At 43.2% G+C, this 13,724-nt stretch overlaps 1 protein-coding gene across 1 annotated transcript in view; it reads right to left on the reverse strand.

Annotated features, from left to right (window-relative positions):
* The window catches only part of LOC142771297 (sodium-dependent proline transporter-like), a 28,934-nt gene that overhangs the window by 4,141 nt on the left and 11,069 nt on the right, over nt 1-13,724 (reverse strand). The window contains exons 7-12 of the mRNA XM_075872772.1: nt 12,363-12,466; nt 9,393-9,517; nt 8,050-8,195; nt 6,273-6,401; nt 2,570-2,669; nt 1,428-1,528 (exon numbers count right to left, since the gene is read on the reverse strand). Of these exons, the coding sequence (XP_075728887.1) occupies nt 1,428-1,528; nt 2,570-2,669; nt 6,273-6,401; nt 8,050-8,195; nt 9,393-9,517; nt 12,363-12,466 (705 nt within the window). The remainder of the gene's footprint in view (nt 1-1,427; nt 1,529-2,569; nt 2,670-6,272; nt 6,402-8,049; nt 8,196-9,392; nt 9,518-12,362; nt 12,467-13,724) is intronic.

Here is a 13,724-nt window from a genome sequence, read left to right on the forward strand (position 1 = left end):
CGTGTATACCCCTTAAATTAGACTGGCGGATGGTCGCTATTCGAAGGTCGCAGGGTCAGTCCCCGCATGTGGCAAGTGGTGGTTTTGTCAACTTTACTTTCTTCCCATTTACACTGTAATTACTACAATTAACGTCCCTTATACTTTCCTTAAATTTTTTGCCAAGTCTAATGATTGTTTTGTCCAGTAAAATAAATGACCCCTTAAAGTTTGTATTCTTTCGTACAAGTGCAGTGATCCCATCTGCTTTATGTGTTAAAACGGCTATATTAGTATCAATAAAAAATATAATATTTCTTGAGTGCTAGTTTTTCTGACAAAACCTTAATGAAAAACAGCGGAAAATGAAGCCTGGACAGGTTTAGGGGGGGGGGGCGAATTTTAGCTTTTAGGTGTATTGTACTATTTGTGACATAGACGCGAAGAAAGCAAAGCGAGGAAAAGGACAACCTGATTAGGTCTCTTATGCCTTACCTTGGCTTCATTATCTTTGTTTTCATTAAGCATATGGTGATGAAGCATGCCATAGCGGAGTGCTACGGAATTATTGACCATATGGTGTTTGTTTTGTTTCAGAAGCTTACCCTCGTATCCACTTTACCACCGACATGCACAACTCTAAATATGCGTCATCCCTCGTTTTATTGTCCACAGTACCATTAGGCGTGCGCAAGATTCCAATAGAAGAGGGGGATGGGGGGGGGTTCATCGCAGCACCTCCCTGCCTACTTAGTCAATGTATGGGGCCGACTTTTCGCCCCCTTCTCAAGATAGTATAAATAGTGCCCCGCCCCCCCCCTTCCCCCCCGTTCACATAGCAATGCTCAGTACATATTGAAGCGCGCCGGTCATTAATAAAGCGAGATGAACGCTAGACAACCGTAAATCAAATCATATTGATCACCCAGATATACTGATTTGTTAGCACACTGACGGTACTTTGCGCAGCTGTGCATGCACATATTAGCATAATCGCAATAGCACTGCATATTGGAAGAGTGCATGTGCCTGCCAATTTTTGCTCAAAGGGGGTGTTTAAGGCTCCTCGTGTGTTAAATTTTGACCTGACATTTCAGGGATATTGATTTTATTATAAACAATGATAATTTTCTGCGAGAATTTGTATAAAAACATACCACTCTTTTTCCAGATACGCTGTACCGCGTTGCTGGGTCGTTTTTTTCAGCTACTTCTTCCTTTTTTTATGTCATAAATTGTTCGATTCATATTGAAATCTTGCATTTGTGTCATAGTTATGGCGTGTTTTGTTTCAGCCACAACAATGCTTTGAAAATGTTTATTGCTGTTACGCTTTTTTGTACATCTCTCTACTCCTCTTTCTAGAGACGGCAGCTCAGAGAACAATTAAACCAACTGCTGGTATACGCTATAGAATAAACTCTTGCAATATTGATCCGTAAGCTCACCAATAGCAGCATCGGGCACAAGAACTTCCAACAAAGTTCCACTGCAAAGCCAGGCGGCGAACCAAGCATGAACTCTACATCTGTGCTTAGCTTTTTTATGCCTGAAAAAATAGAGAAAAAAACAACAGAAATTGCGGCCGTTTGTCTTCCTTTTTGGGTCACTAAGTGCTTGCGCAAAAAAGTCAAGACAGAAATGCTTAGTTGAACGGTGACAGATCAATTAATCAATCTATCAATCAAAAAATAAATCAGTGAGCATCGTCTACTTAAGATAACAAACTTTATGGATCATATTTTGGTCGACAATAAAAAGGTGGGAGTTCAGACCATGACAAGAAAAATCTACGCGTAGGTCCGAGCAACCAGACCAATAAGGTGTAAATAATCAATGACAAAGATGAAATACATTAACGAGAAATTGACTCTTATGCAATTGTTCCTCCATAGTGAAGACTCAAGTTAGACCACTCACTAAAATTGTGGTTTTGTGCACCTATATCTATGGATGTTTTATCGGTATAAAAGGCAGAATTTACTTCTAAAAGAAATAGCACAAGGATGGCTTGATGTATACTATTTCTAGACACGGAAAAGAATACGTAGTGGCAAGGGCAAGCAGGAGATGCGCTTATTGGACACAAAAACGCCATTTTGTGGTTAGCTTCCCCAAATGTTGCTATTATTCAGTAGCCTACGTGCATTTATTCCGCGATATCGAAAACAATAGAGAGACCTTTGCTGAAACTCTCGACCTACGGTCAGAAGCATTGAAAGTGGCAATAAAAGTCTTAAAGCAAGTTGACATAGTTTCCAAGCATTCTTCACGTAGCAACTTTTCATTCAGGCTTTTGCCCAATCTTTTTAAAATTAGCTCGAGATGCCTAAAAAAGTTCGGAATGCGGTGCCAACACCGCCACTTTAACAAAAAAACATGGCAAGACAAAATGTTTTATTTTCCTGCCTAATATAAAAAAGACCCATCAACTCGAGTAATCTAAGATATTCATCAATCAATGACCCTCGGTTGTCTATGTTAAGTGTTGCGTAACTCGGAGCATCTCAACGAGAGAAATACAAAGCTTGGATGCTGTGCGCTGTAGTTACACCTTGTTATGGCTGTAGTATATCTAGAGTAGTCATACCGTAGCCAATAGCCATGTAGCCGATCTCGAAGAGTGCGATCCACCGAATCAAGTTGTCGGTGACTTTGGTGTCGATAGCAGTCAGCATGTAGAAGCCACCCTGCATGTTCGAGAGCATAATAACCATATAACTGTGTAAGATTGCTCAAGCACACATATGTTTGTTATTTTTTAGTTGCGTATAGAAGTTGAATTTTCTGAATCTTCAGATAAGTGTGTGACTACTGTTCGTGACGCACGATGCAAGTGATTCTTTTTTTTTTCAGCGCGCTTTAATATACCAAAGAGATCAATCAATCAATCAATCAATCAATGAAGCTTTATTTTCATAAATAGATATATGCAATTACAGGGATTATTTGGACCGATAGCCTAAAGTGGCTAGTGGACGGTCCAATACAATGTGCAACATAAAAAAGTGTACAGGTCAGCTCTGAGATAACAACATAAAAAAACAATCATGTGATACAGATAACACAGTAATACATTTTTTCTTGCAGATATGCATACTTATTAGCTTGCAGCTAGTTTCTATACATAGGCACTTATTAAAAAAATACAATGAAAATCGAATCACACACACATGCTTACATGTCTTGACTCCACAGAAAAAATGATTTACATGCCATGCTGAAATTACGTGCCGTTTTAATCTCTAGGGGGACCGTGTTCCATATTTTTGTTCCACTAAACTGTATCAGTCTTTCTCCGTAAACATTAAAACATTTGGGCAGATTGAAATTACCATTCGAAGCATGTCGCGTATTGCGTTTAGGAATTGAAAAAAGATCAGCAGGCAAAGGTGAATTTCTATTAATTATGTTATTTACTGAAACAGCAATTTTGTAGTCACGCAACATCGGAACCGAGAGAATGCGTTGTGATTGGAAAATATTACTTACTGATTCACCTTGGCTTATGATTTTCAGTGTACGCTTTTGAAGTCGTTCAAGAGTTTTTAGATAACTGTTGTACGTCACACCCCATGATTCCAGACAGTAACCTATGTGACAATGACACAATGAAAAGTAGAGTGTGCGGAGTATAGCTTGTGGAAAATATTGGCGAGCTTTTATTAGAGAATAGCAGCCATAGGCTAGCTTTGCGCACACACTTTGTACTTGCTCATGCCAGTGTAAGTGTTCATCAAAAGTGACGCCTAAATATTTAAAACAAGGAACTTGTTGAATAGGAGTGTTGTTTATTGTTAGGTTAAGAGATTCAGCGTCAATATGTTTCCTACGAGAGTGAAACACCATATACTTTGTTTTAGTACAGTTAACAGTCAGCTGATTCCTGGCAAACCATTCCGAAATGTTCGATAAATCGGTCATCGCGTCATTTTGTAAATCTGCTAAGGAGTGTCCTGTGAAAACTAAAACAGTGTCGTCCGCGTACATCAGTGCCCTTGACCTTTGTAGGGATCGCGGGACATCATTAATATAAAGAGAGAACAATATAGGGCCCAAAACTGAACCCTGTGGCACCCCGCATTTAATATAACCGATCGATAAGTGTGTGGCTCTTTAGTGCTGCAGGACTGAGTAAGCACGACATTCTGAAGAGATTCCGCTTGGTCAGTTACAGGGAAGACCAGTTTCTTGATTAGACACGAAGCTGGTTAAGATAGGAAAAAATCTCAGCGAGGACATTAGACAAGTTAGGACGTCAGAAGTGTTGAAACGCATCTGTAGCTTCAAGCTACGTGACATGCATTAGAGTTATACACGTTTGGGTCGCGGTGCTGCCTGTGATGATCAGTAGGCTTTTGTTGCGCAAGGGCCATGGGTGGCCACAGAGCAACATTACTGATGATGTAGTGCCAGCGTTGTCTCATGAGTTTATGGTAGTATTAGGGTAGGATTTCGATGGTAGGTGTACATTGGATGTAAACATGCCTAAAATGACGTGCTGCATCTAGGTGTATATCGTACATAGTATAAAATCTTATAGTATATATATATAGTATAACATTATGACGGTGGCGCGTAACGTAACCTATGAGTGTGATACGAACGTCGATTGAGTATGGTTATCTATACAAGTGAGAAAAAGGAAGTGACAGGAATGCCTGCTGAAAGTTCTTGAGGCCCAAAAGCCACGGAGTCCAGAACAAGCAGTGAAATGCAGGCTAGTGGGTACATGTTTTCAAAGAAGGAATAAACAGCGCTCACGCGGGACGAAACAAAGGAAGGACGCGAGAAGAAGCGCTGACAGCAAACTGAAGATGTATAAAGGGGAACCAGTATATATACGCGAAGATAAAAAAAAGGCCCGAAGTAACATTAGAAAACACTTTTATTCACAGAGGTCACGCCAGGTAGCGCATTTCTCTGTCTAATATGACCAAAATATTGCACACTTAGACTTTCTTCAGTGATTTCATAGGCCTCGTATATCTCTCCAGCGTGCTTGGCAAGGCGATGTGTTAAGAGGATGACATCAAACAGGTGGCGTGTGCATCCGGGCTTAGCAAAATCTATGGCTATATTGCTTTCAACAACAGTTTTCAAACAAAATGCACGTTCTCGCAACCTATGAACCAATTAAAATGAAATAATAAGCAAGGTTTGGAATAAAGTTATGCCAGAATTTTTCCACTGGAGATTTGCTTCTATTATTTCCTTCAGCGTAAAGTAGCTCAACGCTGAACAGAAGACATTATTTGGCACGCATAACGCATCTAAGATTGAAGAAGCATCCTTGAACATAGCACCGCTCCGCTCATGCCACAAAGTACACCACAGCAGGTTGAATAGGACGACTCCAAATCTGAGCTTGACATGCCCAACTTATCCAAAATTGTGCAATCAAGCTGCGCTCCACTCAAGGTGTGTTCCGTTCAGGCTAGCTCATGTGCCAGGAATCGTTCATGGTTTGCGTTCCACAGAATAGTAATAACAGAGCGCCAGTTCCTGGTTATATACTCACATTTTACAATATGTGGTATTCACGGCCAAACTTTTTGATCAAATCGGAACAGCTTCCTTATAAGACCATAAAGCAGACGCTTCAATAAATACTCACCCAGTCACGAAAGCCAACCGGACTCGACATTTCGTAAAAAAATAAAAACAGATTGTTTGAATTCTGGCTTAGCTAGAGAATGTATTCCCTACATATACTCAGCAGTCAGTAGTGTTTTCTGCGACCCATAGATGGTCACAATGTAAAGTATGCGCATTTGCCGTGGCGCCAAGGCCCGAACGTTTGTCGCCGACCTTACGTATCATGCGTGCGCATGCAGAGAAGACGTTCATTTCTGCGTGAACACCACTGCCGGTACATTTTTCATCATGTGTCGCTATGCATGTGGTGTCAGAGTGAGTGAGTGAGCGTGTAAACAACTGAATGAGTGAGTAATTGGGTGACTTATTGATCTTTCATTACTGGATTAAGTGACTGAGTTAGAAAGGCAAATAATGATTTGTGTAATGATTGAGTCAGTCATGAAGTGAGTGAGTGGGTGATGAGTGAGTAAATACATATATGGAATGATTGAGTCGGTCGTGGAGGGAGTGAGTGAGGGAGAAAATGAATTATGGACTGATTGAGTCAGTCATGAAGTGAAAGAGTGACTAAGCAATTGAGTGAATTATGAAATGACTGAGTCAGTCGTGGATTGAGTGAGTGAGAGTTCGCGGCAGCGACGGCACTAGTGTGCTCGGACTCATGTCCTGCGCCCACATCCAATCTCGATCACCTGCATAGTGAGTGGTATGCCGAGCAGGAAGGCGACGCAGCAGGCGATTGCGGCGAGAGTGGTACGACGCTGACGCAGGTACTCGTAGCCGTCCTTGAGTGGAGACAATAAAGTCTCCAGAAACACCATCTGCGGGGCAAATACGAGCAATGTCAGGTTCTCATTTGAAGCACTTCTTCGCATTTCTGTCAATATATTGTTACGTAAAAATGACACGAGGTGCGTCTATTTAGAATCTATATTTATACTGATCCGTATAGCATCGACTAAGATGGAGGACAGCACGCACAACCGACAAACTACTTCCTCATTGTCGTCTTCTGATAGCTGATATGTCAGCTACGTAGCATCCCCCCCCTCCGGTGGTAAAAGCGTTGTCTCGATGCACGTTAATTACGGTCTTCAGAAGGCAGCTGGTAAGGTTTTAGCCTGCTGGCGTGCACAACATCACTGGGTGTGGTAGCAGGCAGGCTTGTGGTCTCAGATGCAGGAAAGATATCATAGGTGACGTCAATACCTGGCGGATGATACAGTAAGGACGCATGTAGCGAGACAACAGCTTCGCTGATAAGCCAACTCGATGAACTGGGCACTACAGGAGAACGAGAAAACCGGGCGAGAAGCGAACGTCAACATGCCAGCTGTCGTAGATGGCTTTCTGGATGGCTTGCGAAGCAAAAAGTCTAGAGCGGGAAATCTGACGTGTGTGGTCGGCACGAGCGATAGCGTGGCGTGCATATTCGGTTGACGGCATTGTAGTGCTCGGAAGTAGGGTGTCGAGTGGTAACGTCGAATCACGGCCATAGAGCAAATAAAAAGGTGAATAGCCAGTGGTGTCGTCGCGCGAAGAATTGTACGTGAAGGTCACGTGAGGTAGCGCCAGGTCCCAGTCATGGTGGTCGGAGGACACATACATCGCGAGCATGTCCACGATGGCGCGATTTAGGCGTTTGGTCAGGCCATTTGTTTGGGGATGGTATGTAGTGTTCAACTTGTGCTGCTTCGAGGAAGAGCGCAGAAGGTCGTCGATCACTCGGGACAAAAATGCGCGGCCGCGATCTGTGAGTAATTGGCGAGGAGTGCCATGGTGTAGGATGACATCGTAAAGCAAAAAATCCGCAACGTCTGTAGCGGTGTTGGTGGAGAGCGCTCCAGTAATGGCATACCTAGTCGCGTAGTCTATAGCAACGGCGACCCACTTGTTGCCCGATTTGTACTTAGACAAAGGACCAAGAAGATCTATACCAATAATATGTACAACCAATGCAGCGCTTGATGTTGACGTCTTTCATTCATACCTAGTGAGCACATTTTAGATGCAAAGTAGCTTGTGGTCGGCACTTGTCCCTTGTCCGTCGTCGTAGCCACGCTAGTACACCGAGCACCCACTAGATGGATCTGCGGTAACACTCGCTACATCATGGCTCGTATGAAGTATGAATGGGGACAACTAGCGGGGCTGCACTGCTCTGTATGATTAAAGTGCTAACTCCTCTCTCTATCATACATTAAGCGTAGTAGTATGAATGAAGACATGAGCATGAGTGTGGCAGATGCAAGGGCTCGCAAAGCGACTGTGTGCGCAACCATGAACGCGTACGGTGATGAATAAAGAGCAGCTCTGTAGAGAACTTCAACTCGACCCATGGCTGCTTCACATACTACTCAGACTTCCCTTTACGGGGAGATATGTACACTTTTTTTTTTCTGCCCGAAGATCTTGAAGGGTACACGCAGACTTGAGAATATATGTAAAAAAAAGAAGCGTAATGCTCACTTGTGATCCGACAGTGAGGCAGAAGATCATGGCGAAGAAAGTAACCGCCCAAAGGGTGGAATTAGACACGGTTGACACCGCTTGAGGGAAAGCCATCAATACCAAACCGAGTCCCGTTGTGTATAAACCATCAGCCTTAATGTCGCCTGCAAAGATAGCGAAAGATAAGATGCAGCATCACTGCGATTGAGGTGTGCGTTTTTTAAACGACTGTCGCTCGGAAAAATTCTTCGCTCATCACCAAGAAAGGTCTAGTAATATCTAGTCTAGTTTTATGCGGAGAAGTCAAGTCTCACGAGGCTTTTCTGCTCATGTTTTCTCAAATTCATGCTGTCCTTTCTGAGCGCTGTGGAGCCCTCTGACGACGTGCGTCACATTCGGTCGGTCACAGCCGAGCACTGTTCGGCTGTCTCTCACACGAGTGCGCACAAAGTAAGAGTGCTCCGAGGTGCTCTCACTTCCAACCTCAGAAAACGGCCGCTACATCTCATCAAGTGACTGTATTGCCTGATTTATTTTCATCAGAAGCCGCCGTAACGTAATTCTTCTTACGGCCGATCAGACGGGGACTTTCCATCACCTGGCCCGATCTTACGAGCTTTCACCAGCTTCGCAAGGTAATCGCAGTGTCGCGTTCGAATGTTGAAGACGTGGGTGCACACATCAGGGGTGCTAGCTCCGCTTACAAGAAGTGGATCCGGGCTACTTTTTTCACCCTGTCACTTGTAGAGTTCTTTAGTCACTTCCCAAGTTTTTTGGGAGGGGGATGGGGCTTATTAGAATTTTTCCAGCAAGTATGCTTATAGTGTTCATCAAGTTCATCAATTGTGCATTTGTCGATGACTTAGAGTAGTTGGGAGTTGAAATAAAAAAGTACGCTGGGGATTGAACAAGGAACATTGATCATGCAAACTTGGTTTTAACGGTGTGTATACACAACCCTGAAGACCATGTTAAGAAGTACATTTGTGCTTTCTCTCGTAGTCGCGTGAATTTTGGCAGTGTAAATTTGTAATAAATGGTGACTTCTTGTACTTCCCTTCGTATTTATGTAATATAATATTGTATTAAAGATTGTCGAAGAATAAAAACACTAATAAGTTGCCACTTATTCTACGCACTTTTGCGATAATTATTTGCTTGTTAGCTCGATTGCATCAGATGATTTCGGCAAACATACTATCGCCTTAGTAAAACACTCGCTCAACCGTAGCTGCTTCTCACTATATGCCTAATGAGCACAGTCATTACCAACACCCCTCACTGTGCGAGTGGTGTAGAAAAAGTAATTCGCCGAGTCGGTGCACTGACCAGTGAAGAATGTCGCACAGCCGACAGCGCACCTATTTTTAGGACGTCCACCATGGAGACCCGCATTCTGAACGACATGCTGCCCAAGAACATGAATACCACGAGGCCGCCCAGCAGACTGAAGATGACATTGACCACAGTGATGACGTAGACGTCCCTGCGAGCAGGCAGGCCACAAACATCAATATATTATTTCGAATCTATCTATCTATCTATCTATCTATCTATCTATCTATCTATCTATCTATCTATCTATCTATCTATCTATCTATCTATCTATCTATCTATCTATCTATCTATCTATCTGTCTATCTATCTGTCTATCTATCTATCTGTCTATCTATCTGTCTATCTATCTATCTATCTATCTATCTATCTGTCTATCTATCTATCTGTCTATCTATCTATCTATCTATCTATTTATCTATCTATCTACCTACCTATCTATCTATCTATCTATCTATCTATCTATCTATCTATCTATCTATCTATCTATCTATCTATCTATCTATCTATCTATCTATCTATCTATCTGTCTGTCTGTCTGTCTGTCTGTCTGTCTGTCTGTCTGTCTGTCTGTCTGTCTGTCTGTCTGTCTGTCTGTCTGTCTGTCTGTCTGTCTGTCTGTCTGTCTGTCTATCTATCTATCTATCTATCTATCTATCTATCTATCTATCTATCTATCTATCTATCTATCTATCTATCTATCTATCTATCTATCTATCTATCTATCTATCTATCTATCTATCTATCTATCTATCTATGCTGCCTATCAGCATCACGAACTCTCCTTCCATTCTGCGATAACACTTCATTTTTCTGACATATTCTACGCTTTCTTTGCTTCGGACATAAAGCATTTAAAGTTCTGATGTAGGTAATAAAGCGTACGAAATGTCAGTTTTAATCGGCGGAACAAGCTGGTCGAGGAAAAAAACTATAGTGTTCCTAAAGAAGTTTTGTGATGTATGTATTCTGGCTAAATATGGTTCCCGTCTACATACTTTGCAGATATTATTTGGAGCGTCATCATTAAGATGACAGCAAAAACAAGGACACCATCAGAAGCAAAATTGTCCAACTTTGGATAAAGGCGCGTCACAGTTGTCTTTAAGTATACCCCCGCACTTCTCCAGCTCTCTTCCTGACATTGCAACCACTGCTAATCTAATCACGATACCCATTTGTCAGCAACATTGACTGTGGCTGAATTAAGGAAATACCAATTATAAGAAAAAGCTCGTTTATCGCTCTCTATTAGGAGCGTCCATGCGTGAGATAGAGTTATGGTGATGGCGCCTTTTAAAGTACGTTTAGACTATAACTGAATATACTGTAAGCACAATATTCACAGCGTTTGACCTTCATCTTCTTCATCTGTATATATATCATCATCACGAAAAACGTCGTCTTATGAATCGTATAACATGCGTGGAAGACTTGTTCGGGTAGTTTCGACGCCTTGGCGCGGTCGCTCAATAGGATGCGCGGTGCACCATGTCAAAGATTGCTTCCAGAAAAAAATGTGGCAATGTCCTTTGCTGATCCTGAAGGAAGTGCAGCTGTTTCGGCGTACCGTGTTAAGTGGTCAACTGCTGTGACAATCCAGCGCTTGCCGCTAGGTGATATTGGTAGTGGTCGGTAGAGGTCAATGGCAATGACATCGAAGGGAGCGTCAGGACACGGGAGAGGTTGTAGACCGACCGGGGAGAAAGTGGGTCGTTTGCGGCGTTGGCAGAGCGAGCATGGCGCAACATTTCGCGCTACGCAGGTGGAAAGCCCAGGTTAGGCAAAACGACTGCGGATGCGTTCATAGGTTTTTTGAAAACCGAGATGACCAGCCTTGGGGTCACCGTGAAACGCCTCCAAAATCTGCGCCCTTAGGGAACCAGGAGCGACAGGAACCCAGCGCTGTCCTTCGGGGTGGAAGACAATGCGGTAAAGGATGGAGTTTTCAGTCTTCAAGTTCCGCAGCTGTCGATGGGCGCGGGCGTTGGGAGGGCGAGAAGAGCCTCGAAGGCGCTGCATCATGGAGTGACAGTAAGTGTCGCTGCGTTGGTGGGATGCAGACATCTCGTTGCTGAAGGCAGAACGAAAGTCGACAGCGGCCAGTGAATGAACTGATGGAGACGCTTTGATGGGTTCACTCACAGTTGGCGACAGGCCAGGAGTGCCTGATGAGGATATTGAAGGACAGTGGCTAAGGGCATCAGCATTGTTGTGTTTCTTGCCGGATTTGTAGGTAACGTCGAATTCGTATACTTGGAGACATAGTATCCAGCGACCGAGACGTCCCGACAAATTCTTCAACGTCGACAACCAGCACAAAGTGTGGTGGTCAGTGACCACGGTGAAGTGGCGGCCGTGAAGATATGGTCGAAACTTCTGGATGGCCCAGACAACAGTGAGACACTCCTGCTCGGTGATGGTGTAGTTTTTCTTTGCTGCTGTGAGGATGCGACTAACGTATGCGATCACACGTTCGCCATAACGCTCTGTTTGTTGCAAGAGTATAGCGCCGAGTCCGTGTCCGCTGGCATCAGTATGGAGGAGAGTTCGTGCGGCGTTATCAAAATGACAAAGCACTAGCTCAGATGTGAGGGCACGTTTCGATGTGTCAAAAGCCATTTGGCATTTGTCTGACCATACGTATGACGCTACCGAAGAAAGGAGTTGGTGAAGTGGCGCAGCATTGGTGGCGAAGTCTCGTATGCGCACCTTATGAGTAGTTAAAGTGTAACTACGGAAGCGAAGAAACAACACAACAGTGCAACTTAAAAGTAGTTACAGTGTAACTACGGAAGTGAAGAAACAAGGATAGAAAAAGAGCGCTCTTTTCTATCCTTGTTTCTTCGCTTCTGTAGTTACACTGTAACTACTTTTAAGTTGTACTCTTCGTATATTTAGTTATGTCCTACCAACTTGCCCGAGTTTTCATGCTTCACACTCAGGCTTTATTGCAAAGGGTTAATTTAGGGAAATATTTTTTTCGTGTTACTCACACGTGCGGGTTGTTCGAGAACTCGTTGTAGCTCCCCATCGTGATTACCATGCCCTGAGCCAGCCCTAATGAAATCAGCACTTGCTCGGCGGCTTTCTGCCACACCTGCGGAATGAAAGAGTGCAGCGGAGAACTGAATGCCTTCAAGTCTGCGACTAGTATCAACGGTACAGATGGAACCGCACTTGTCTAGAGCAGCCAGCCAACCACTTCAGCTTCTGTTTCCTGCAAGTGTATGCAAAGACGATATCGTAACGATCAAGAGGACAGATTGATAGGCTAGTTGATAGTAAATCATTCAGCATAGCAGCGAAAAGAATCACCCGGATGACGACATATCAAGACGAGGCATAGCGCTCATCACTAAGAACTCAATGTTTAGTGCATAAAATCTTTTTTGTAACGTCCACTACCTGTTTGATTTGGCGGGTTCACTGCCTTGTATGCACCTTTTAACCTTCTCTATCTCACTTTTCTTTACGCAGAGTAGAGTGTATACATGCAAGATCACTTGCAAAAGACATTGAATTAACGCTGCGTCCTGTCTTGTTTGATCTGTCGCAGTCCATGTGCTTCTATGCGCCTCTATTCCAAATTATATCGTATACTCACGCCGCAGGCTAGTTCAAGCATGGACAGATGCTTGTAGCTAATGCAAGGTAGCAGCTGTAGACAACAGCGTCTACAAGCTGTTGCACTCAACCACAGCTACGTGCTCCACCACTCTAGACAAGCGTGATTCCATCAGTACCAGAAAGAGTGTCTTGTTTACGCAGTGGTGTACTGACAGGCCAGTAGATACTGAACAAGGTTAGTACTGCGTATACTAAAAGTGGCACTACATACGTAAGACCACCAGGTTTCGCATAGATATTGTACACATAACTACTTTAGCGCACAATGCAAAATACGGTCTTCCAACGTACACAACAATGCCATTACGAACAAATTGTGCGTCGCAGTAAAACTAGCTTCTAAAAGAAAATAATTACACTGCAGCGCTATCTTCAATAGACACGTATAGAATATAACACTTACATGAGTGCATTAGAAGTATCTGTAGACATGAAGCCTAACTATATTCCTAGTTATGCACGCGTATAATAAAACATTGTTGACTCTAAATAACATCAACCGGAATCATCAAAGGTTGGCGGTAGTTATTACACGTGCTGTACTTCATTGTGACAGTGGTGAATGTAGTCTCCAGTGTAAAGGAGCTAAGATTCACGCATTGATTTTTGTAACCTAGAAAAATTCAGCCAGCTTCACCGATATGGTGTCGAGCCTGCAGGAAGCGCAGAGCTGAGCAGCCTTCTGTATTTTTCTTCAGTTTTCTAATTATTTCCTCCCATCTTTTTTG

The sequence above is a fragment of the Rhipicephalus microplus genome, chromosome 9 (assembly GCF_043290135.1).
Source record: "Rhipicephalus microplus isolate Deutch F79 chromosome 9, USDA_Rmic, whole genome shotgun sequence".
NCBI classification, from domain to species: Eukaryota; Metazoa; Arthropoda; class Arachnida; order Ixodida; family Ixodidae; genus Rhipicephalus; species Rhipicephalus microplus.